We start from the raw sequence: 25,923 nt of genomic DNA on the forward strand, positions 1-25,923 counted from the left end.
GCAGCTGGATTCAACAAATGGAAGGGTCAAAGTTGAAGGTGGTGACTGCAAGTGATCCCAACTTCATGCGAACCCTAGAATCATCCATCCGTGTCGGAGAGGCCATGCTTTTAAAGGTACATTATCACCAGTCCTTATCATAGGCTGACTTCATTTAACCCTTGGGTATCACCAATTCAGGAGTTCTGCTAGGCTCTAGAATATAAACTCAACCAACTTTGCTTTGTCATGTACGCAGTGTTTGTATACCACGTGATAAATTATGTCTGATATGCTATGTCGGAAGGCAACATTTTGCTTAAAATGAAGACTTAAATTAAAGATAACTTTTCTTTTACTACACCATTTTAAATAAAACAAAGGGCAGTCTATGCCGCTCAAAGAGCCATGCCTTCATTTAATTAAAGGAGTTTGATAAGGAGATACATGTAAGTTTCATCAAACACTTCGACAAACCTGTTTCCAAAATAATGTTCAGGCAGCCGTATTGTGAAGAGGTTTAGTATAGTTTAGTATGAACTCTTACAACAGCTGCATCTTAATTTTGCTCTTTGTCACAAGTTTGTACATTAGACTACTCCTCAGTGAGAGAAGAGTTACATCAAAATATATCACCAAATAAAGGCCTGAATAAAGTTAATTACCCATTCTTCCATTTTGTATGCTTCTTCACTGTATGATTATTTACTTGCTTGAATATAAAGGACAATTGTTAATGGAGACAGAAAACTGGTTTATTACAATTGGTATGTCAAAGCTGGTTTCAAATGTTTCTGATCAATAACTTTAGTAAGGATTTATGGATAGTTATGAAATTTAGTGCATTAGGTAGCTTATGTAAGAAGCTAGTATGGGATTACTTATGAGGGGTTTTGGATCAAGGTCAAAGTTACTAAAATAAGAAAAACGTTATTCAGTATTGATGGGAAGTGAAAAGGCTTGGCGTGTAGGTAGCATATGTAAAGAGCTAACTAGAGATTGCTTTTTTTTTTGGGGGGGGGAGGTCAAGGTCATTGTCACTTAAAGTAGATATTTGGTTTCTGCCCAATAACTTAATAAGCATTGATGGATAGTTGGATGTGAAGGTAGCTGATGTGATGAGCTAGCTTGGGATTGCTTTTTGAGGTGGCTGAGGTCAAGGTTAAGGTCACTTTAAACAGAGAAATAGTTTCAACCCAATAACAAGTTAGGATTGATGGATAGTGATGAACCTGGTTTGAAGGCAACTTATGTGAAGAGCTAGCTTAGGATTAATTTTTTGATGGGTGCAGTCATGGTCAAAGTCATGGTTACTTAAAGTAGTAAAAAGTTTCTATTAACTTTAGTTAGGATTGATAGATATTGTATAAACTTGGTGTGAGGGTAGCTTATGTGAAGAGCTAGCTTGTGATTGCTTTTGAGGGGTGTGGGGTCAAGGTCAAGGTTACTTAAAATACAGAAAAGGTTTCCTCCCAATATTAAGTTAGCATTGATTGATAATGATGAAACTTTGTGTGAAGGTAATTTATGTGAAGAGCTTATACCTTGGGATTCCTTTTGAGGTTGGTACTCAAGGTCAATCTTACTCTGAGTAGAAAAAGTTTTCCTACTATTAACTTTAGCATACATGCCATATTTTTTGGAGACCATTCAGGGGGATTTGTTCAAAAGGCTGAAAATTCAGGGGGATTTTGGTTGTATTCAGGGGGATTTTTTTAGCAGGTCTAAGTTGGCGAAATTTTAAAGTATTTTTAGACGCAAGTACGAAAAATGTATTCATATATAGTTTGCTTTGAAAACCTCTTTAACTTTTTCATTATACAGAATTATTTTATGTCATGATTTATCATATTCTTATTATACACTGTCATGTCATACTGTAATGCACTTGCAGAACAAAATATGTTATTGGAAAAATATGTTTTCGAGACAATTAAATTAAATTTACCTTCTTCCAAATTCTTTTAAAAAATTGTGCTTAATTCTATCAGCTTGATGACTTTCAGACAATAAGAGAATAGAATAAATATTATTAATTTCTTCCTTCCAAAATAGTAATATTTCTTTGCCTTTGATAATTACTACAAATTAATTGATCACTTGTTGTAAAAGTTTCCTTTTGGCATTTCACCCTTGTGGAGTTGTTTCTTTACATTCAGTCACATATTGTGGTTTCACTTACTTTGTCATTATTGCCTGATGTAAAATTTCTAAAAAAAAAAAAAAAAAATTTTTTTTTTTAATTCCGGGGGATTTTTATCTCCCACCGGGAGACCGGGGGATGGATCGAAATTCCTGGGGATTCCCCCCCCCCCCCGCCGGGGGATATGGCATGTATGCTTTAGGATTGATAAATAGTGAATACACTTGGTTTGTAGGTAGCTTATGCGAAGAGCTAGCTTTGGATGGTGTTTGAGGGTGGTCAAGGTCAAGTTCACTGTTTCTTAAAAAGGAAAAAAAAGTTTCCTCCCATAACTTTAGTAAGAATTAATTGATAGTGATGAAACTTGGTGTAAAGGTAGCTTATGTAATAAGCTAGCTTGGGTTTCCTTTTAGGTGTGGTAGGGTTAAGGTCAAGGCCTTGAAACTTTGTATGAAGTCCAATTTGATAGAACTTTGAGGTATCTAAAACACCTTTCAACAGCAGTAGATTTCGATGTGAAAGCAGTATAACAGTAGAGGGTCTCAAAAGCTGTATATTTTACCTACTGCCAGGAGAGTTCACATGTATGAATTTCTAATTGCCCACATGAAAAACTTTGTTTTCGTCGCATTGCCACGTTTCTATTTTTTTCAATGTAAGATAGCAATTTATTTCATTGATTTGACATGAAAATCAATACTTCACTTCACAAGAAGAATTAATTGTGTTCTAACTTTAAAACAGTTTTATTAGATATCTTAAAAGGATGTAAGTTATATTAAATTGTAGTTTTTAAGAAAAACACACCAAATTGTATAGGTTTTGTTTAGAGATTTCATTGTTGAAGTCTCATCTTTATAGACCACCAAAATGCATATATTCTATTCAAGTATATATTCAAGAATGAATATTACTGATTCAAGATTCTGGACTGCATTTTAAATGTACTATATGTATGAGAAAACCTTCTTGCATGAAACAATAGCAGGTCATTGAACGTCCAATCACTAACTGTTGATCATTGTTGGCTTGCTGTATTAGTATTCCTGAGAGGGTATATATGTCTCTCAGAGTGTCAGACTTTATTTGGACTCTGGAAATATTCATAGAGTTTTCACTAGAGGTTAGATATTGTTGATTCACTGTCAAATCTTTGCTAAATCTTCATTGGGTTGGTCCATAATTTATTTTGACACTGCTGTTTTTCACAAGATTTTATTTTTTGGGGCCAAATTATGTGAAACAAAATACAGTTGAAATCAATTTCTCAATACACCTGCTTCTTAAAGGTATGTTTGAGCAACCAGTGTGAAAAGATACTTACCTTAAAGACATATATTATTGTCTTCAAAATTGATGAACTTGTAGCATGATCTATAAATGGTTTATTCTCAAAAACATGTGAGCAACAGAAGTTGCAAAATTCTACAAATTTTATTTTATTTCCAAAAAAGTAATTTAAATATTCATATTAAAGATAAACTCTCAGCTTCACAATGTGCTTTGTCTTTATAAAGTTTCCTTTTGGTGTAAGCTACTATATGTATAATAATAACGAGTTATAATTCAATAACATCGAGGTCATCAGTGTAGTTGGTACGAGAACTGTGCCCTCGGCTAGGTCGTGTCTTCTGACAACATAGCAGCATGAGAAAGCGTTTCTTGACCTCGGGAATCTTCACGGTGTAGATTATTGGATTGAGAAGGGAGTTGGAGAACACGATAAGACCTGTGTATGTGATGAGGTCCCCACGCTGTTCCAGCCCCACACCCTCGAGACTGCCAGAGAGATGCAGGCATATCACAACCACTGAAATATAGATTAGCATAGTCAATAATTTGCTTCAACCAACTCTTCCTTAATTGTTAATTGATGAAGTTACTGAAAAATATTTTTTATTTTTGCCAGATTGGTGTTATAATAGGAAACAGTACTTGTCTAAACCTACACTAGAACATGGGTTTCATGGTTTTGGATTCTGTGGATTTCTTTTTCCTAGGCCTATATATTACTATCAGTGGACAAATTAGACATTGTACCTCCTGGAAGCCAGCAGAGATTTGAGATAAGAACAATGATGGCCACAGTTTTTGCGAGTGCCCAGGTTTGTGCGTCCATCTGCTGGGGCCTCAAACTATATGTCTCTGTAAGGGCCTTCATTTCCCGACGTTGACGTCGGGCAACCCAGATAATGTGAATGTACATGAACAGCATGAGTACTGAAACTACTACTGAAAACAAGAAATTAAAGATAAAATATCCATCGGGAATCACCCCAAAAAATCTGCAAACAATGCTGTTTTGGCTAAGCTTCTTGCGCCAGCCGAGGAGCGGCAATAAGCCGATGATGATTGACACAGTCCATATAGAAATGGAGATTCCGATAGCAGTTTTCTTGGTGAAGATGACAAGGTACTTGAGTGGGGCGATGATCTTGATGTACCTGTCGAAGGTGATGGCAAGGATGTGGGTGAAGGAGGCCTGCGAGACAAGGTAGGTGAGACCGAACCGGAACAGACACTCCCACTCAACCTGCATGTTGGATTTAAAGAAATTGAACAACATTTTGATGATTAAATAAAAGCAAAAATGACCAAATGTAACAGCATTTCTATGTGGATTAAAGCTCTCACCCCTGGCTTTATATTCTTGTCTTTCTTAAAGATAGCTCAAGATTATTTTTTTTTAAGCTTGAATATGACAAAGCATATCAAATTACACTTATATATATATTTCTATTTTAGAGATAGTAAGAACATTGATTTTTAAATTTTGACAACTCTAAGATCAAGGGCATTAATAATGAATTTAAACACCTTAGCAATATTATATAGAAAGGCTAAATTATTTATTTTATAAAGGTCCTATCAATTTCAATATGCCATCAAATATAAGCATTTGGCATAAGGGAGTGATTTTATTTTAATTAAGTAAAATGTTCTCTAAGATTTAAAAACATTACCATACAATTTACTGTTGCTATACAAAAAGTACCTTTGTAAGATATTTGGACAAAATAAACATTACCTGGAACTGCAGTAGACTGTAAGCTGTCACATACAACAGCACCACCCCAGTCAGAAGGTCTGCTACCGACAATGCTGACACGAAATAGTCCGTTACCTCACTGTGCGGCTTACGTACCATCAGGGTGTGAACCACAATGGCATTTAGAGCGATTATCCAGCACGCGACAAATATGGTTAACAAACACACTTGGAAGTAGATAAACGTGATTTCCTGTCCAGATGCCGTCACATATAGCACTCCTCCATGGGATGAGTTAGCGCTTATATTCATGAGTGGTAATTTAATATGATTTATTTTACATATAACCAAACTTCAAAAAACAATTCTCAAGAATTTTATCCAAACTATATTCTTCTTATATTAAATTATTTTATATAATTTAAATAATCATGTTTTCCACTGTCACAGATTTTCAAGATTATGCTCTTTTGTAAAAGGAATGAATGATCTCTCAAAATTGAAGCCCTCCTTTTCTGCCAATCAGTTTTACATGTGTGATTTTTTTCCTAATTTCCAATTTGAGAGGCATCTTTATCCGATAATATGTCCGTAAAATGTGCTGTAATAACAAGGTTCAATCTCCCTTGCCTGTAATGTGACATATTTTCTGTGTCATCAAGAGTCGACTTGTGTTCCTGTCCACTTATCTTGCCTGGAAAATTGTCCGAGATTCGTCTTTGATTTTACTTCAAGTTGTATATCCATCAATTTTGTGCAGAAATTATCTTGGCTTTTATCATATTAGTCTTTATATCTTATCATGCTATAAATTAATATAACTGCTGCCTTCCGACTGTCTCAGAATATTCTACAAGGACATACAGCACAGACCAGCATGAGGCTTCTGAACGCCACAGTCAGTTTCAACTATTAAACTGCTTCATGTGTCTCCATGCTGCCTTATATAATCAAGCTACACAAACCTTATACATCATTGCTTTGCTGTCTATTGGTGATGGTGTTGTCTTGTATCAATAAAAGAAGATCTGACCTATACAACTCTTTCATTAATGTCTCAATGTTAAGATTACATTTTCCAACTTGGAAATGTCATTGGATAGGTTATTAATGATAAAATGGCTTTCTTGTTATGCCCCTTATGCACAGGCATGTCGGTATGTCGGTCGGTCGGTCGGTCGGTCGGTCGGTTGGTCCGTCAGTAGACCAAGCTTGTCCGAGTGATAACTCAACAATTCCTAGAAGTATGGTCATCAAACTTCACATGAAGGTTGGGCCTGGCCAGTAGATGACCCCTATTGATTTTGGGGGTCATCGGGTCAAAGGTCAAGGTCACAGTGACCTTTAATGGTAAAATAATTTTAAAGCTTGTCTGAGTGATAACTCAACAATGCCTGCACCCATGGCCCTCAAACTTGACATGGAGGTTGGGCCTGACCAGTAGATGACCCCGTTTGTTTTTGGGGGTCATCAGACCAAAGGTCAAGGTCACAGTGACCTTGAATGGTAAAAGGTTGTCCGAGTGATAACGTGACAATGCCTGCACCCATGGCCCTCAAACTTGACCTGGAGGTTGGGCCTGACCAGTAGATGACCCCTATTGTTTTGGGGGGTCATTGGGCCAAAGGTCAAGGTCACAGTGACCTTGAATGGTAAAAGGTTGTCCGATTGATAACTCATCAATGCCTGCACCCATGGCCCTCAAACTTGACTTGGAGAATTGGCCTGACCAGGAGATGACCCCTATGGTTTTTGGGGGTCATCTGGCCAAAGGTCAAGGTCATAGTGACCTGGAGTGGTAAAAGGTTGTCCGAGTGATAACTCGATAATGCCTGCACCCATGGCCCTCAAATTTGACTTGGAGGTTGGGCCTGGCCAGAAGATGGTCCTTATTGATTTAAGGGGTCATTGGGCCAAAGGTCAAGGTCACAGTGACCTGGAATGGTAAAAGGTTATCCGAGTGATAACTTGACAATGGCCGCACCCATGACCCTCAACTTTAATTTGTAGGTTGAACCCGGCCAGAAGATTGTCCCTATTAATTTTAGGGGTCATTGGGCCAAAGGTCAAGGTCACAGTGACCTTGAATGATAAAAGGTTGTCCAAGTGATAACTCAACAATGCCTGCACCCATGGCCCTCAAACTTGACATGGAGGTTGGGCCTGACCAGTAGATGACCCCTTTTGATTTTAGGGGTCAAAGGTCAAGGTCACAGTGACCTTGAAAGCAAACTCGACAATTCTTGGACCTATGGTCATCAAACTTGACATGAAGGTTGGGCCTGCCCAGTAGATGACCCCTATCGACTTTGGGAGTCATCAGGCCAAGGTCAATGTCACAGTAACCTTTAACGCAAAAAAGTTAACAAATCTTCCCCCACTGATATCTCAACAATGCCTGAACCTATGATATTAAATTTGACATGGATGTTAAGCCTGACCAGTAGATTCATAGAGCCAAAGGTCAAGGTCACAGTGATCTTGAATGGTAAAAGGTTGTCCGAGTGATAACTCAACAATGCCTGAACCCATGGCCTTCAAACTTGACTTGGAGTTGCATCTAACTTGTAGATGACCCCTTATGATTTAAGGGGTCATCGGGTCAAAGGTCAAGGTCACAGTGACCTTGAACGAAAAAAACTTGTCTTGTGATAACTTGACAATGCCTGCACCCATGGCCCTCAAACTTGACATTTAGGTTTCTGGTGACCAGCTGATGACTCTGGATTTTGAGTTCATAGAGTCAAAGGTCATGACGGTCATAACACACTTTATCCTCACACTTTAATGGTCATAATCTTAAAACAGCAACAAATCAGCTGTCATTTCGGTCCATGCATATTTCATTCAATTGTCCATATAATCCTGACAACATGGCGCTCAGGAGGGGCATAATGTTTGACAAACATCTCTTGTTAATAAATAGCTTAATTTTGCTTTACCAGTACATGCATTTGACAAGTTATAGTGCAGACATTTATAATAGGCAGTCTTACTTCAGTCAATTGTTTGGTATATTTAATATACTGCATATTAAAATATAGGATATTTGAGCTACAATCTTAAAGGGACTATACACCAGATTGGCACCAAAAATTATTTTATTTTGTAATGAATCTCAGGATAATTATATAATAAAATGTTTTACTCTTTGTTATCAAAATAAAATAAAAAAATACCAAAATGTAGGCCGGGTTTGAACCGGTGTCGCCAAAATTGCAGTCTAGAGTAGTATCCACTGGGCTACGAAGGCTTACCCTAAACCGTTGAAATATTTAAGCTATATACCTAACTTGGTAATATCACGTGATAAAATAGACTAGCCAATCATGCATAAGAATGAATTCTATTAGGTAATCTTTTTTAATGGGAAAATATGAAAAACTGTGAAAATAAATTAATTGTAAACTATGTGGTACTTCAGTTAGTTAGTTTCAATGGATTGTACACATCGATACCACGATACCAAGTTTATGTCAGTTTTCATAATATATATATATATATATATGTACAGTCAAAACTTGCTACTATACATATGGAATGTATTTTTTAGATGACCAAATTTCTGATATGAAGTACCTAAAGGGCACAACTAAGATGAAAGAAATATTTTTTATTTCATCTCAAAATTGGATATTTATGTGTCAGTCTTTGATGGGCTTAAATTTGATAATCATTTTACAATTTAAAGAGCATTGACTGATATGGATGGAAAGTGATTTCAAAGTTACTATCAATCGTTGTAAGCCATAGATTGTCAAGATGTCTCTTTGACGTTCTTTACAAGAAGGGCATTCACTTTTGTTATCGAAGATAGAAAAAAGTAGATATAAATTTTAAAACAGATTTTATTATTTCAAATAGCAAATTGTCAACAAAACATTATCAAAGAATATAAATATCACAGTTTAATTACATATCACAGGACAACTATTTTGTTCAAGCCTAACTTTTATTCACAATATTTTTTACTTAAACTCAAACACCTTGGCGTTTATTTACTCATACCTTTATACATGGCAAATGAGGTTACATACAAGTTACATATAAACATGATGGCAGTTGATAAATAATCAGCTGAGACAGATGAGTTATCAGCATCTGATTGTTATACAGTATGTAGTATCATACTGTCATCGGTACTGCCATCGGGGAATGGACACACATATGGTGCAATATGTATTGCTTGTAAATATGTGATGTGTACAAAATAAAACAATTTCTTTATCACCCTCTATAATGATTTCTTGCCGTAGACATGAATAAGCTTACCTAGCGAACACAATTTTAGGTATCTTAAAGGTCATATTTTTGTCACGTTCGTTCACACTCAAGGGAGCCCTTCCGTTGACTGGATAATGCTTCCACATTGTCACAACTGTAAATAGCGACACTGAAGTCTCTCCGAGGCTTGCGACAGCAAAAGAATTTTTGAAACCGTCGTTTCACTGAAGGAATTTTTGTGGCGTAAATGAGGGGGTTAAGGGCACTGTTGAAAAATCCGAACCCGGTAACGAATGTGAGGATGTTCCCTTGAGTTTCGTATGAAAGGTGATCAACTCCTCCGGATATTTGTATGATAAAATAAGTTCCTGAAAAGAAACAGAATCACGTTATTGAACTAGAATGCCTTTAGGAAATAACTAAAAATTTAATTAAAAAATGCATAATCAATTAAAATTAAAATAATGAAATGCATTTTATGCATATAATATTATCAGTTTTAAACTTACAAATGTATCCAAGTTATTTTTAGAAAACTATTTATTACGATATAATACTGTTTTTCCTCTAAACTTGTTATATGCTTATGTATAATTTGCGGATATATAATATTGTCATAGGAATTTATATTTTTAAACCAACCAAATTAAGAAAAAGAAATTCCAGGCTACAGTATTAAAAAAACTTATTTATCACAGTTATGAAAGACCTCTTGAGAATCATATTATAATACTTACACCTCAACTTTCATTCCTTAAATGAACGGCCTTTTGGCAGTTGAACTATTGGTGTAAATATAAGTAATGAATTACATGATTGATGTCATTAATGCATGCAGTTGGGCTGGTTGGATGCATCGAGTCCTTCGGACACCACACACTTTAACCAGCTCAACTGTGTTCATACCCAGATAATGACATCAATCATGCAATTCATCCCTTAAATGAAGAATTGAGTGGATTATTTGCATGAGGTAATAGAGCGGTTATGAAACATGACATGCATGTGAACGTTTATGTGTAGCTTTGTGTATCATTCTGTACTAGTAGTGTACACAATTAGCCAACACCTACACATGCCCATACATGTAGTGCACAAAAGTAGTCCAAACCTACACATGCCTGTACAAGTAGTGCACAAAATGTAACCAACACCAACACATACCCGCACAAGTAGTGCACATAATGTAGCCAACATCTACATAAACCTGTACAAGTAGTGCTCAAAAATGAAGCCAACACCTACACATACCTGTACAAGTAGTGCCAACACCTACACATGCCTGTACAAGTAGTGCCAACACCTACATAAACCTGTACAAGTAGTGCCAACACCTACACATACCTGTACAAGTAGTGCCAACACCTACACATGCCTGTACAAGTAGTGCCAACACCTACACATACCTGTACAAGTAGTGCCAACACCTACACATGCCTGTACAAGTAGTGCACAAAATGTAGCCAACACCTACACATACCTGTACAAGTAGTGTCAACACCTACACATGCCTGTACAAGTAGTGCCAACACCTACACATACCTGTACAAGTAGTGCCAACACCTACACATGCCTGTACAAGTAGTGCCAACATATACATAAACCTGTACAAGTAGTGCACAAAATGTAGCCAACACCTACACATGCCTGTACAAGTAGTGCACATAATGTAGCCAACACCTACACATGCCTGTACAAGTAGTGCCAACACCTACACATACCTGTACAAGTAGTGCCAACACCTACACATACCTGTACAAGTAGTGCCAACACCTACACATACCTGTACAAGTAGTGCCAACACCTACACATGCCTGTACAAGTAGTGCACAAAATGTAGCCAACACCTACACATACCTGTACAAGTAGTGCCAACACCTACACATGCCTGTACAAGTAGTGCCAACACCTACACATACCTGTACAAGTAGTGCCAACACCTACACATGCCTGTACAAGTAGTGCACAAAATGTAGCCAACACCTACACATGCCTGTACAAGTAGTGCACAAAATGTAGCCAACACCTACACATGCCTGTACAAGTAGTGCCAACACCTACACATGCCTGTACAAGTAGTGCACAAAATGTAGCCAACACCTACACATGCCTGTACAAGTAGTGCACATAATGTAGCCAACACCTACACATACATGTACAAGTTGTGCACAAAATGTAGCCAACACCTACACATACATGTACAAGCAGTGCCAACACCTACACATGCCTGTACAAGTAGTGCACATAATGTAGCCAACACCTACACATACATGTACAAGTTGTGCACAAAATGTAGCCAACACCTACACATACATGTACAAGTAGTGCACAAAAAAGTAGCCAACACCTACACATCCAGTATTAGTAGTGTTTAACAACCTCTCTATTAACTTGGGTTTTCCAAAAACGTTTCTTTTGTCAAGAGAAATACCTGACTTTTGGCGTAAGTGTGTTAACTCACCAGCTGGTAGCCAGCAAAAGAAGTAGGCCCCGACCACGGTTAATACTGTTTTGGTAAACCTCCAGGAGTTGCCCTCATGTACATGTACTTGTGGTTGGGTCCTCTGGATTGACCTCACCTGGGCAACGATTGCCCGCTGGTGTCGGAGGGTGATCTGGCACATTTTGGTATACATAACTGCCATCAACATCAGTGGCAGCCAGAAGAGGCAAATATTAAGTATAATGTAACCTGGCTGCATTATACCAAAGTAGCGACACACTGTGATTTGATTGTCGTCAAAGGCTTCTGGTTCGAAAGTCTTATTCCAGCCCAGCAGAGGTAGAGAGCCGATTATTAATGAAACACACCATACACTAACTGACAGCAGTATTATCCGCCACTTTTTAAAAATTTGTAAATATCTAAGAGGTTGTATGACTTTGATAAATCGGTTTATTGTGAGCAATGAAATATGTCCTGTGGAGTTGATCATCATAGCGTGGATAAGTCCCATACGTGACAAGCATTCATAACGATTTTGAAAGTTTAAAATATTGTACACAGTGTTATAAAGCAATAATATGCCAATGATCAGATCGCTGATTGCCAAGCTTCTAATAAACCTGTCAGTGACGTCAAGTCTGTGTCGACACTTGGCTAATGTGTGTAAAAGAACGCTGTTTAGTAAAATGATCACTGATCCAAGAATGGCCATCACTAATCCGATCACCAACATCGCAAATGTCACTTTATATCCATGGAGGGTTGTGAACAGTGTGGATTCCTGCACAAGCTCTTTCAGATTGTCCGGACTCGACATATTGTCTGTTTTGTATACTGATGAACTGTTGAAATTATCTGTCAAACTTATAGTTTGTGTTATAGTCATGATTATAAGTACGTTCTTTGGCATTGAAATATTTCATTCAGCAGTTGATTCAGGCCAAAAATCATGCACATGTGAAAAAGTCAATGAATAGGTGTCATCTTACTCTTTTATATCATGAAATGTTTGCTAAATCTGAAAATGAAAAGAAAAAAGAAATCAGTGCCAGAAATGGATTTAAACATTTTCAAACAAAATGCAATTGTGTTAACTATATGATTGATCATGTTTACAAAACTAATGGCCAAATTTGAATTTAAAACTTATAATACTGTAATAAAATTTCATACCATTCTGTAACCTCCAACAAATATCATCAATTATAAAGTTATCAAATAAGCACTTCTTATATATTTGTAATAAAACAAAGGATCTTTTGATGTGGTATCAAAATTGGACATAAATTTGAGAAAATCTATATTAAGATGAAATCTTTAATAACCAGATAAGTGTTATCAAAGTCAAAGACCCCATTCAAAATTTATTGTTTTAATTTCACTTACATTCTTTGTGAAAGAGTTGAATGAATATGAGAGTTACAGTAATTTACTTATTGTGTAAAATAGTACTAAAACTAATAACCATGTTTAATTCAAAATCACAAATACATTGAATTTTGGAAATTTTGAGATGTTATTCAAGAAATAAACACACAAATAAAAATTGTACCTTTTTTTAAATGGCACTGCACGGTCCAACTTTTCATCAACAACAATAACTGTGATATGGTCGGTATAATCTTGTTATAAAGTAGTCATAACCTACCTTATGATTGGTTTTATCATTCAAGTGATAATTTTCAGTTCAGTAACATTATCAAACAGATATAAGTGTAATTCACTCAAAATTTCTTGCAATATCTCCGACATCTTCAAGTTAATTTCTCCTTTTAAATCAATTTTGAAGTCAATGATCCGTGTTCTATAGGTTATTGCTACTCACTATAGGAAATACGTTAAGATTAAATAACATATGCGCAATGGAATTAATCCATATTTAACTTGAAAAGTGATACTTAAACGGTCATCTGCAGTAAAGACCTTTAAATTGTGTGTACATAGTTCTCTGCACCTTTCTATAACTAGTATGTTTTTATGCCCCACACGTTTATAGTTCTCTGCACCTTTCTATAACTAGTATGTTTTTATGCCCCACACGTTTATAGTTCTCTGCACCTTTCTATAACTAGTATGTTTTTATGCCCCACACGTTTATAGTTCTCTGCACCTTTCTATAACTAGTATGTTTTTATGCCCCACACGTTTATAGTTCTCTGCACCTTTCTATAACTAGTATGTTTTTATGCCCCACATGTTTATAGTTCTCTTCACCTTTCTATAACTAGTATGTTTGTATGCCCCACACGTTTATAGTTCTCTGCACCTTTCTATAACTAGTATGTTTTTATGCCCCACACGTTTATAGTTCTCTGCACCTTTCTATTACTAGTATGTTTTTATGCCCCACACGTTTATAGTTCTCTGCACCTTTCTATAACTAGTATGTTTTTATGCCCCACACGTTTTGAATCAAACAAATGCAGTTCCTATGATGAAAATCTCTTGCCAATTTTTCTCCTCTTTGTTATGTTTGCTTTCAGTTTGTTTACCAAAAGATGAAATGATACAAAGAGTTGAGATGTCTTAATGGAAGGAAAATCTGGTTTTTTCCACAATATGTCTGTCAATGTAATCTTTTTAATGTTGCTTTAATATCTATTTAATAGGGATCAACTTGGTTTTTTTTGTAACGCAAAAATTCCTCAACCATAGGACACAGGTGTTGGATTTGGTATTGGTTTAATAAAGACAAGGCCAACTTGACATTGTGTAGATAATATGAGCATTTGTCTTCCAAACTGACCTCCCAACTTGGTTTGTGTAATGAAAAACCTTGATAAAATCGTCCATCTTAAGTCTCCCGATTGTTCAGAATGTGTCAAGGATTTGGCACAGATTGTTCAGAATGTGTCGAGGATTTGGCACAGAGTAACATAATGTCCGCATACCGATTTTCCAATAACATAATGTGGAAATCATTATAATAATTATCATTAATACATTGCATCAATTTCAATGTTGTTTTGTATATCTTTGCAACCAAGCATTTCAACCGGACAATGCCTCAACTATGTGAATCAGCTCATGACAAAAAGCTTTACTTTGCCATATTATATGTTCCCATAAAATTTAATAAAAAAAGATTGCAATTTGTTAACATATAGTGAGATTGCATTACTTATGATTTATTCAATAAATAAATTACTAGACTTGACTGTAATATCTAGAGATTTTGTAAAGAAGGTGTACAAGAACCCTTGAAATGCATTAACAACTGAACAAAAATAAAAACTAGGAAATAGTTATCGTTGTTTTGTCCTATGACAAGTAATATGAATATTTGAGGCTTCGAGTTAGTGAAAGTCCAGTGACTGAATAACTGTCTGTATGAAGACACAATGAAACATAACAAACAAATGCTTACTTCAGTATATATTTCAGGATGTATCCGAGACCCTTGACCCAGCCCTGCGGCCTGTGTTGATGCATGAGACATTCAGACGAGGCGGGCTGCTTGTCATCAAACTGGGAGACACAGAGATAGAGTACAACCAAAACTTCAGGTGAGTGAACCCATGTTAACTGTTGATCAATATATATCTGAACAAATCATTCACATTTTTTATTATATTGAAGAGTTGATTTAGAAATTTTCATAAAAAAAGTTCCAGATGATTGAGCATAACAAACGTTATTTAAGAAATGATGAGTCTTACTAGCTAAATTTGCTTGAAAAAATGTTGCTAAATAGTCCTATACTGGGGTAATATCACTCTTTAAACAATGCCTGCCATAATTCCATTTCCACAGACTGTACATGACAACGACGATGTCAAACCCCCACTTCCTGCCAGCGGTGTACATCCAGGCGAACATCATCAACTTCACCGTCACCTTTGAGGGCCTACAGGAACAACTTCTCTCAGCAGTTGTTAAACAGGTCACATACACTTTAATATTGTGCTACTACATTTGTAGTTTTGATCTGTGTAACTGTACATATTGATGCATGTTAGATTACACTGTCTGAACTGCAATGAAATTCTACCATATGGTTATTACACAGACAAAACAGTCCTTGAAATATATCTAGGATTAAAAATTCCATAAAATTATAACATGTGATATAATGTACAAAAATTCCATTAGACTGTACCTTGTGATAAATTACAGAAAAATACACTGAAAATCTACCATGTGATACAATTTAGGAAAATTCCATGGAACTCTTACATATTAAAGATTACAGAATTTTCCTAAAATCCACATATTAAAGAAATACTCCATAAAACTTATAACATGTGATAAAGTACCGGTATTGAAAAGTTCCATTAAATTCAAATTAAATAAAACTAACTTAACAACTATTTGTGACATTTCAGGAGCGCCCCCAGCTGGAGAACCAGAGGTCAGAGTTACTGGAGAGTATCACCAATGACATGCAGTTTCTACGCGATCTGGAGGACAAGTCCCTCAGCCTCCTGCAGAAGTCAGAAGGTGAGCTGGAATAAAAGAGCCTACATGTAGCTTCCATGTTGCAGTAGCCAAATAGTGCAATGAATTATGTGTTTTTTTCCGAGTAAGAAGACTTCATTTTTGGTCCACTAAATTGTTTAAAGATATTCACATTAATCTTGATCCGCATGTTACCAGCGACAAAGCACATACTATTAGCAGGGCCCATAACTCTGGCGTTAATAATTGTTGAGTTGTTGAGAAAAACGCATGTGTTTTGCCATTGTATATGTAGCCAGAGATGCTGTAGTTTAACAATCTTTCTGGTTAATGTATCGGTATGATTGAAATAATATGTATGGATGTGTTTATTGAGTATAGAATGCAAAACTGGTTTGTGAAAATTAAGTTTCATCTTCATTCTGGCCTCATCAACAACCGATATGTTTCTCCTTATTATAGGACCCCATGTGTTATGAGAAAACTCTTCTTACATAATTTTGGTCTATTTATTTCTGAACATAAAAGGAAAATTTCCATCATTTATGGGTCATATATAATATAAATGAAAATAACTTTATCTTTTATACTTTTCTTGACATACTGTGATGTAATTAAGTGTTCATGACCTTATCACTATCATTCCTGACCTTAAACAGTGACCTATATAATGTGAACTTCTATTGTTAAAAGTTGAGGTAGTTAAGGACTATGCCCCATTTTTAGACAATTTTGATAAAAAAATGATTATAAATAACCTTACTATCAAACTACACTGTGTCACATGTTAGATATACAAAAGCAGTTTGCTGCAAAAAGGTGTTTGCCTTAAACGTGCTTGAACTAGTTAGTGTATATACAATGCACAGTATGTTTGTAATAGTTACAGTACAATGAACATGCACTGCACAATATGTCTGTAATAGTTACAGTACAATGAACATGCACTGCACAATATGTCTGTAATAGTTGCAATGTGCAGTATGTTTGCAAAAGTTACAGTGTACATGCACTTCAAAACATATTTGTAATAGTAACCGTACGATATATGATTATAGTATTTACTGTACAAAGTCATGCTCTTCAAAACATGTTTGTAATTGTTGCCATATAAGCACACTTTGGGAATGGCGGGAAGGATTTCAGACTGTATATGACCTCCCAAGAACCCATTGCAAGAAAAATCAAAGCGCTTAAAGCGTTGAATGGCTTTCGGCCTGCAAAGTTTTGTGAGTATAGTCAGGTTATTGTAAAACATATGCATTAACATAAACATCTAAAGATAGTATATGCTCACTCATAATTTCCTTCGCAAAAACTTTTAGGTTTAATGTTGATTCTCAATGAGATCATGAAGTATAAGTCACTTGAAATGTGGAATACGCCAAATAGTTACTTATAAGGTATGGAGTAATACTCAAAATCATAGAATATAAGTATCTATCATGTGTTTCCGGTACGGATAGAAAGATCCGACCCGAGGGCACGTACGTCCAAGTTACTGGCCACGCAGCGTTCCCGAGGGTCAGATTTTTCGATCGAAAAACATGATTGATATTTTTTCTTGCATATCTAAATTTATCAATTTGTAGGAGAAATGACGTTAAAAACGAATTTTTGTACTACTACACCAAAAAGCGCATGCGACATTGTTTACCGACGTCATAGAGCGCATTAATTGATAATAACTAAAAATGGAGTTTTTTAACGATTATTTATGTTCAATTTTAATTAAAATTCTTGCAAACAGAGATATTAGATTGCGCTTTATTTAAATGGCATAATAAATTTTTCATAAAACATACAATTAATTAAATAAGAAGTGGCGTGTTGTTGCGCGTGACTCATCTCACATGGGGTATGTAAGATGGGTTTTTCCAGCACTGGTCACATGACCGGAAACACACGTCCGGTATGCAAGAAAACCTTATCTGGAGCTTTTGTTTCATAAACAATGCACTGCCACGGATAAAGCATTAAGGAATTTTTAGTCAAATCTACTGTACACTTCAAATTTGACTTGATTTATTTAATTTACTGACAGGGTATGCAGGCTTAACCAAATGCATCCCAACAAAATTCATTTTTATGTTTAAGACTTCTTTCTACAACGCCAAATACCTCTGGGTCGAATCACCAACATACTATTTCTTCCCTGTATGCTTTATGTACATGTATCTTAATAATGCCCTCAACATATGTCACTCGTGGACAAAATGAACAGATTTATGTCAGTTTTGTTTTTAAATATGCATATGCATTATGCTACATGCTCAAGATATTGGACTGAAATTACTGAGACAAACTTAGAAATATTCACATACTTTCTGTTTCATTCGGAATTACATGACTATGACAAAATTGTAGCAGGTTGATAGCCTGTCAACACTTTGCGCGGTTTGATTTGAATTGTAAAAGTGTATAATATTCATTTAGTAAATGGTTAAAAGGTTGTTAGTATGTTCTTACACAACAGAATGGTTTTATGCGACACACATTCTACAAACACAATTGAAAACTAACAATCTCAATAAAAATGTCAAGTAATAGCCAATTTAGGCAATTTAAAACGAAGAAATTATACTTCATTATAATATGATCCATATTTTTCCGTCTTTTAACGACTTATCAGATTTTTTTCCGGGGAATAAACCTGTCTGAATGTGATGACCCACATTCTATTCTTAACTACATTGTACATGTAGATATTATCCGTCCCCGGCCGAAGCAAAATCTAAACACAGGTATACAATACATGCATTTATTAGTTCTGTACGCGTTCATTTTGCAACTGTTTGCGGATTCTGCTTTTCTATATTGCGTTCTGTAACTCGCCAATTTTAAAATAGATATCAATTGCATTATATTACGAAAAACGCAGCATTTCCAAACTATATTAACGGCATAACGTAGACTTAAGACTCATTACGGTGCTACTTTTAGCAAGCTGATCAATATGCAGAACGCAGTCCGTAGCAATTAGAGCAGATTGCTTACTAGGTATTTTCGATGTAAATGTTAATGTAAATTAGGTCGTTGACCAACACAGTTCTAATCGCGCTGGGGTTGATACGCCTGTGCGCGCATTAATTCGCTAAAAGTTAAAAATGTTGTGTCGATCTGCCAATGCAATTTCCAAGATACGGTTATAAAAGTCTGCAGGCCTTGCGGCCTACAGCCTAACCAGTATGGTAGTAATAACATGTGTTGTATAAGACAGGTCACATTCCATATAGACCAAGACTTGGTGGAGACTTTGGGGAGCTTTTGACCAGTTGGAGGAGACTTAGAAGTGACTGTGATTGCAATAATATCTGTTGTATACTAATATGTATTGTATAATGATTTGTGTTGTATATTTCAGGTCATATTCTTGATGACCAGGACTTGGTTGAAACTCTTCAACAGAGCAAGGGAATGGCGGGAGAGATATACGACCGTATACGCCAGTCCGAGGAAACCGAGAAACGTCTCAACCTGGCCCGACAGAGATACTTGCCCGTATGTTGACACAAAGTTTTTCATACTGAAGTCCTCATATTTCTTTCCGTTGATTTTGCCAATAACATCTTGTTAAGTTTCAGAATCGTCTGTGATGTTTTCTAAAATGCCTCAAAACTTTATTTTTCCAATTATAACCTATATTAAATAGTTTCAGATAATATTTGAAAAAAAAATTGCAAAGATTTTTAAGAAATAATGGCTACATTGCTTGATGCTGATCTTTTGCACGTTTATTTCAACTTTTAGGTTGCAACACGCGGCTCCACCCTGTATTTCGTATTAGCGGATCTGTCTGGTATCGACGTGATGTACCAGTTTTCCCTAGACTGGTTCCAGGACATGTTTACTGCAGCCATATCAGGACTCATGTCTGTTAAGGTCAGTGTTTGTTCGAATTTCTTAAATATGAAGAAAGCTTATAAATTCACTCTCAATTCCAGTTCATGAGTAAATTCAAGTCCTAGTGTCTATTTTGAGACGCCTTGGGAATGAGAAAGCGCCTTGTGGGTGTGGGACTTAAGCCCATGACCTCTCTCTTCCAACTAACCTTTGTTTAAAAGGGTTAAATAATTGAAGTAGTCATAGCTCATTGAATGTTATTTTAAGCCAAAGTTTTTAATCTTTGTCACATAGGAGCATGGTCTCACTGATATGTATTCATTAAATATACATCTTCAGGAGCAGGCGCGTCGGCGTTCCTCAGTGATTCACGTGGGCACACCTCGGAGATCCTCCACAGTCCGTGGTCCAGAGGGAGTCCGGAGACCCAGTTTGGATAAGGAAGCTCCCCACAAAGGGTGAGGAATTAGTTATGCTTGATAGGTGATTAACATTAAAAATAATGAATTGGACTCATACAATTATTGTTTCATATGAAATATAATCCAAAGATTGTTGTTTGATTGACATCTACAGTCTGTGAAATCAGTTTCTCTATTCATAAGTCATTCAAACTCAGTCACACATTACTAATAGTAACTAACGTCTCCTGTTGAAGCTATTAACTTGATATTTTGTTTGTAAGACTAGTGTATGTTGTACCTACAGCCTTGATCGTCGCCCGAGTGTACAGAGACACGCGTCAGTGGTCAAGGTAGAAGAATCGAAGGCCCCGGAAACCCCGATTGATCTCAAGAAACACATGCTTGAAATGATCAACAGGTAAGTGAAGTTTGTATTGAGTTTAGTCTAAAAAATGTGAGATTCTTGCTTACTTCATTGAAGGAAAGTGTACTTTTTGTGTTGCATTTGTCAACCTTGGTCACGGTCAGTAGATGACCCCTATTGGTTTTTGGGTCAAAAGTCAAGGTAATGGTGACCTGTAGTAGAAAATAACTTAAACGCCTTGGTGTCATGTCATGTACAATGGTCATGGTCAGTTGATAACCCACTTGAATCTGAGGTCAATAGCTCAAAGGTGAACATCATGGTGACTTTGACTAGAAAAATTATGGACGCTACCCGACAGGCCACTGATCTGATTTGCAAAATTTCAGTCATTAAAATATAATAAAATATCCTACCACTTAGATGTTTTACATGAAAGTTTAGTTATTTGCATTGATAAATCTCAAAATGGGCTGTATTAGAAATGATGTCTTAATCAAAAACTATACTTTTTGTGTCACTTGTGAAGCATGGCAGAAACATGGCTTTGTCTGGCGGCAGCGTCATCTGCATCGACATAACACTTTCGTTTTCAATCAGTTTCTTTTGAACTATTTGGTGAAGTTGGTATGCACATTGGTCATGGTCATTAGATGACCCCTTTTAATTTTGGGATCAGTAGGTCAAATTTCATGATCTTGGTTGCCTTTAATAATAGTTCATGGGTTCTCCTATTTGTGGAAATTTAGCTACTTATATCATTAACATCTCATCTTATGCACTGCATTATAATGGTTTTTATACTGATCAACTCCTAAATCCTAAATGTTCCATTGTAGGCTGACATTCAGCATCTACCGTGTGGTATCAGTGGCGCTGTTTTCTTGCCACCAGCTCACATTCAGCACCATGTTAGCCACAAGCATCATGCGTGCGAACGATCGGTTTGAAGATATCTCTGGGGTCGGAACAATCCCAACACTTGAGTGGCAGACATTCCTGCAGGGGAACATTCTCGCTAACATGATGGATGAAAAAATGAGGAATGAACATGATGGTAGGGCTGGTTAATATTTAAATGCATTTTTGGTGGCTGATTTTTAACAGAATTTTATGTCAAAAGTGTAACAAAGACACAACTTTATCTGTTGAACCTTCTTTGATATATTTATTAAACTTAATCTGTATATATAATAGCATTGAGGTATATTTTTTTAGGTAAAGTTGGTATAAGAGTATGATTTTGCTGTGTAATATAATTAGCAAAATTAATCACGTATTCATTTTTATCTTAGACAATCAAGATGCATAAGCATGTATTGAATATATGATGATTATATTTCAGGCTTAAGCCCTATGGAAAGACTTGAATCTGAGGCCCAAAGTGGTGACCCTAGTTCCAAGAAGCACAAGCGCCCCCCGCGCTGGGTGTCCGAGTCCATGTGGCTTCAATGTCAGTACCTCGACGCCCATATGCCAGCGTTTGACAAGCTTTGTCGCAGCGTGATGAGTAACCAGTCACAGTGGCACACTTTTGAGTCCGCTGACAGCCCCTATGACCTGATGAGCAGACCTTTCATACCGGCAGAACATGGTATTTATTTCAAAATGCTAATGTCAAAAGACAGATCAGCAAGAAGATTAAAAAATAGGAAAATTAATGTTATTATTATGTTACTAAATATAAACTGAAAAAAAATGAAATACGAAAAATTCTTCTGATTTTTTGAAGGTACATGGTACCGCAATTTTCCACTTCTTTTGCCTTTGTGAAAAATTATTGAATTAGCAACAAATTTTATATATAATTATGCTGAAAGAATTAGTAGCACAAGGTTATGTGCTCATTATATCATCTTTCCCTATAGGTGCTGAAAGTTCCGAACATGGCATCACAATGCCATGGGAACAGCTGACGTTATTCCAGCGCCTCATTCTCATCAAGGTTCTGCGGCCCGATGAGTTGACAGCTTCATGCAGCCAGTTTGTGCGTGACACCATCGGCTCCAAATACCTTTCCTCCGGCTCGTTTGATCTGAAGGAGATCTACGAGGAATCCACGGCCAAGACTCCCCTGATATTTATACTCTCACCTAGTAAGCACAGTGTTAAATGGTATTGTAAATGAGCAAAAGAAATGAAACGAATTATATCTGAGGTGATCTACAGTTGAACACTGCTATTCCGAACATCGTTTATCTGAAATGATCGCTATTTCAAAACTATTTTTCGGTCCCGATTTTTCTCCTGCTTTGTTTAACTAAATTTTTGGTCTTTATTCCGAAATCGTTATTCCGAAATAAGTGCTATTCTGAAGTTAATATTAAGGTCCCGATTTGGTTTATGACACCTATTTATCAATTCTTATTTCGAACTAGATCTTGTCAAAAAATTTCACACCATACTGTGAATGCACTCGGACATCGGCTTAAGGTGACAATGGAGCACAATTAGTGCTTGTTTAAGAATTACATTGGGTACGCGTATGTTACAAACATCGATGTCAGAAAATGAGCGATTCATTTAGGTGATGTAGTGTGTATATAATTGCTTGTTAACACAATCTGAATATCATTCAAAAATGTCATCTCATCTGATTTGATCGCCGCATTGCTCACTCTACTTTAATAACAAATTATTTGTCAATTCGTCAATTATTTAACACTAAATCAACAAATTAACAAATGTTTTTGTATACGAAAGATAACTCAAACAGATTGTATCGTATATATGGTAACGTGTAACCAACATTTCAATCTTCATGACTTAGTATTTCAAATCATCTATAATTCGCAAACGCTGTCATTTGCTGAAAATTGTTAATCCGAAACATCGCTATTCCGAAGTAATTTGTTGGGTCCTTACGATTTCGGATTAACGGTGTTCAACTGTATGTACAAACGGTTACACAAATATTCAATTCATAGTAGTGCCTGCTCATCGCTATTTTACTTTATTTGAATACCTTATATCTTTACTTTTGAACGATAACTTTATCATATTTGCGATTACCTTTGAAGCTATTTTGAAATCAATATTCGTCATATATATATTGTATATTAATTTTGCTAACAAATTAGCTTCAAAAGAACTTGCAAATATGATAAAATATGACTTTTTTTTTTTTGAAGAAGTGTTATTATGCTATCTCATGTTTGTAAGTTTCATGTCTTCCATTGATATTTAATTGCAATATTGTTTTATAATAATATTTTGTGATCCTTTCAGCACCTTCGATCCAATTTCTCTCAAACCCTAGTAATAGACTGTTATTTTGTTTGATTCTTTTCATAATTGTTTCAATCTAGTTTTAATTTTCCCCTGATTAAGTTTATTCTTGATTTGCATCTTTGTTCACATTAATATTTGCTTTCTGGTGGTTTATAGAGATTTATCAGTGAAATAAAAATTGATGTTTCACAATTTCAAAACTTTAATAATTGTTCTCATGTACACTCAATGACAAAAGAAAGTACCGTATTCTTTTTTGTATAACAAATAATTTTTGTTCTTGAAAATATTTTTCCTATGAAGGGCTTATTTCTATATGTGGCCAACCATAATTATTGTTACCAGCAAATACTCCTCTTGCTAATCATGCTCTATAATTATTTTTTTATTTTTCCCTGAAAAAAACATGATTTTGATGATGTTTTGTTGATAAAAACAAGAAATTAATGAATTAAAGTACCTTAGTGGCACGAGGTAGAACTAATCAGAATCTGGAAAGTCCAATTATTATGATGCTATCAAACACTATAGCAAAGACCTATAATATAGACTTATCACAGATAAGGCACGATATATGGGTAGTATTTGGATGAAAATGACCTTTGTCCATTGTAATGACAAATAGCCACCACATTCAAATACTTAATAATAAAGACAACATACAATAAAGACCATTTGAATATGTGTGGTCAAATATTCTTTTTTGTTGTTAGGTTGTGACCCAGGGTCCCAGCTGCTTAGGTTTGCCAAGGACCTGAGGGGCAGTGCTCTACACCTGGACATGATTTCCTTGGGGCGGGGCCAGGGACCCAAGGCCGAGGAGCTGATTGCTAAGGCACAGATCCTCAAGGGACGCTGGGTGTTCCTTCAGAACTGCCATCTGGCAGCATCCTGGATGCCACGTCTTCAAGCACTTGTGGAAAAGTAGGTTATTTTGTTTTTATATGTATACTTAAGGGGTTCTAGCAAAAACTGCTAGCTGACATTAGAATGAAAAGCTATTGTTATACATTTAAGCTTTCATCACACAGACTGTGAAAAGGCATTATAAAATATCTAAAAGCCCTTCTACCTAGATTATGATCTGATTTACCATTACACAATATATTGTGCATAGATTCATGATATAATGTATGGATAAAGTTCATTATGAGCCTCAGTTTTCTGGGCAATTTAGTACAAAAAAAAACAAGGATGTTAGGATATTTTAGCCTGTTTTCTTCAGCCTGCAGGGTTGAATAACTTAAGAACCTTTCTACCTCTTGTACTATCTTTTGACAAATATTTAAAATTGCAAGGGCATGTTTTAAAAAGTGTATGATGTTTTAGGATGAAGACATTATAATCACTCAAATTGAAATGCCAACCTATTGTGTCGAACATAAGTAATGTTTAGGAGTAATTTTGTAAGATGAGACCCCATAGAAGATGTATAGGTTTTGTCACAAGTCATGACAAGCGTCAAATTTTTTTATCACATGATTTTTCCAGTAAAAAAATAACACAAAAATAACACAAAAATACCTTCCTATTTCACCTGCGCTGCTGTGTAAGCGTGTAATAAGAAAATATAAATCTTTAATTTTTTTTACACATTTTTATTATCAATGTCACTTGACCATATCACTAAATATTATTCTGTTTTAGTGTTCGTTTAGAATAAAGGTTGATACATTAGCAATTGTTGAATTTTCAACAGGCACTTGCAAGAACATGTTAAAAAAAGGTAATGTTGGTGATACCCAGAATTTATACTGTACAGATATACTTTAAGGCAGATCGCTTGTTTTGCTATGTTTCACCAGATTTTTATAATTGTCAGTTCTACATGTTTATTGTTATTAATTTTTGGCTTGCTAATTCTTATTTCAGAAGGTAAGATACATGCCAAATAAGGTAGAT

General features: G+C 35.8%; 2 protein-coding genes across 3 annotated transcripts in view; one reads left to right on the plus strand and one right to left on the minus strand.

Annotated features, from left to right (window-relative positions):
* Positions 1 to 25,923, plus strand: part of LOC128208062 (dynein axonemal heavy chain 6-like) — a 131,503-nt gene that overhangs the window by 93,085 nt on the left and 12,495 nt on the right. The window contains exons 78-89 of the mRNA XM_052911377.1: positions 5 to 116; positions 15,166 to 15,287; positions 15,535 to 15,664; positions 16,107 to 16,221; positions 19,544 to 19,680; positions 19,930 to 20,061; positions 20,362 to 20,480; positions 20,731 to 20,844; positions 21,630 to 21,847; positions 22,136 to 22,384; positions 22,659 to 22,886; positions 24,735 to 24,945. Coding sequence (XP_052767337.1) covers positions 5 to 116; positions 15,166 to 15,287; positions 15,535 to 15,664; positions 16,107 to 16,221; positions 19,544 to 19,680; positions 19,930 to 20,061; positions 20,362 to 20,480; positions 20,731 to 20,844; positions 21,630 to 21,847; positions 22,136 to 22,384; positions 22,659 to 22,886; positions 24,735 to 24,945 — 1,887 coding nt within the window. The remainder of the gene's footprint in view (positions 1 to 4; positions 117 to 15,165; positions 15,288 to 15,534; positions 15,665 to 16,106; positions 16,222 to 19,543; positions 19,681 to 19,929; positions 20,062 to 20,361; positions 20,481 to 20,730; positions 20,845 to 21,629; positions 21,848 to 22,135; positions 22,385 to 22,658; positions 22,887 to 24,734; positions 24,946 to 25,923) is intronic.
* On the minus strand, positions 9,045 to 13,549 carry LOC128208063 (histamine H2 receptor-like). 2 transcript variants are annotated; one of them, XM_052911379.1, is made up of 3 exons: positions 13,430 to 13,549; positions 11,797 to 12,799; positions 9,045 to 9,703 (listed from the first exon to the last, which is right to left on the minus strand). In XM_052911379.1, exons 2-3 carry the CDS (start codon positions 12,689 to 12,691, stop codon positions 9,426 to 9,428), a joined length of 1,173 nt encoding a protein of 390 aa, XP_052767339.1. In that variant the 5' UTR covers positions 12,692 to 12,799; positions 13,430 to 13,549; the 3' UTR covers positions 9,045 to 9,425. The 2 variants fall into 2 exon arrangements, with proteins under 2 accessions (XP_052767339.1, XP_052767338.1); XM_052911378.1 differs by having other exon boundaries at positions 13,334 to 13,501.

This window comes from Mya arenaria, chromosome 11 (assembly GCF_026914265.1).
Source record: "Mya arenaria isolate MELC-2E11 chromosome 11, ASM2691426v1".
NCBI lineage: Eukaryota > Metazoa > Mollusca > Bivalvia > Myida > Myidae > Mya > Mya arenaria.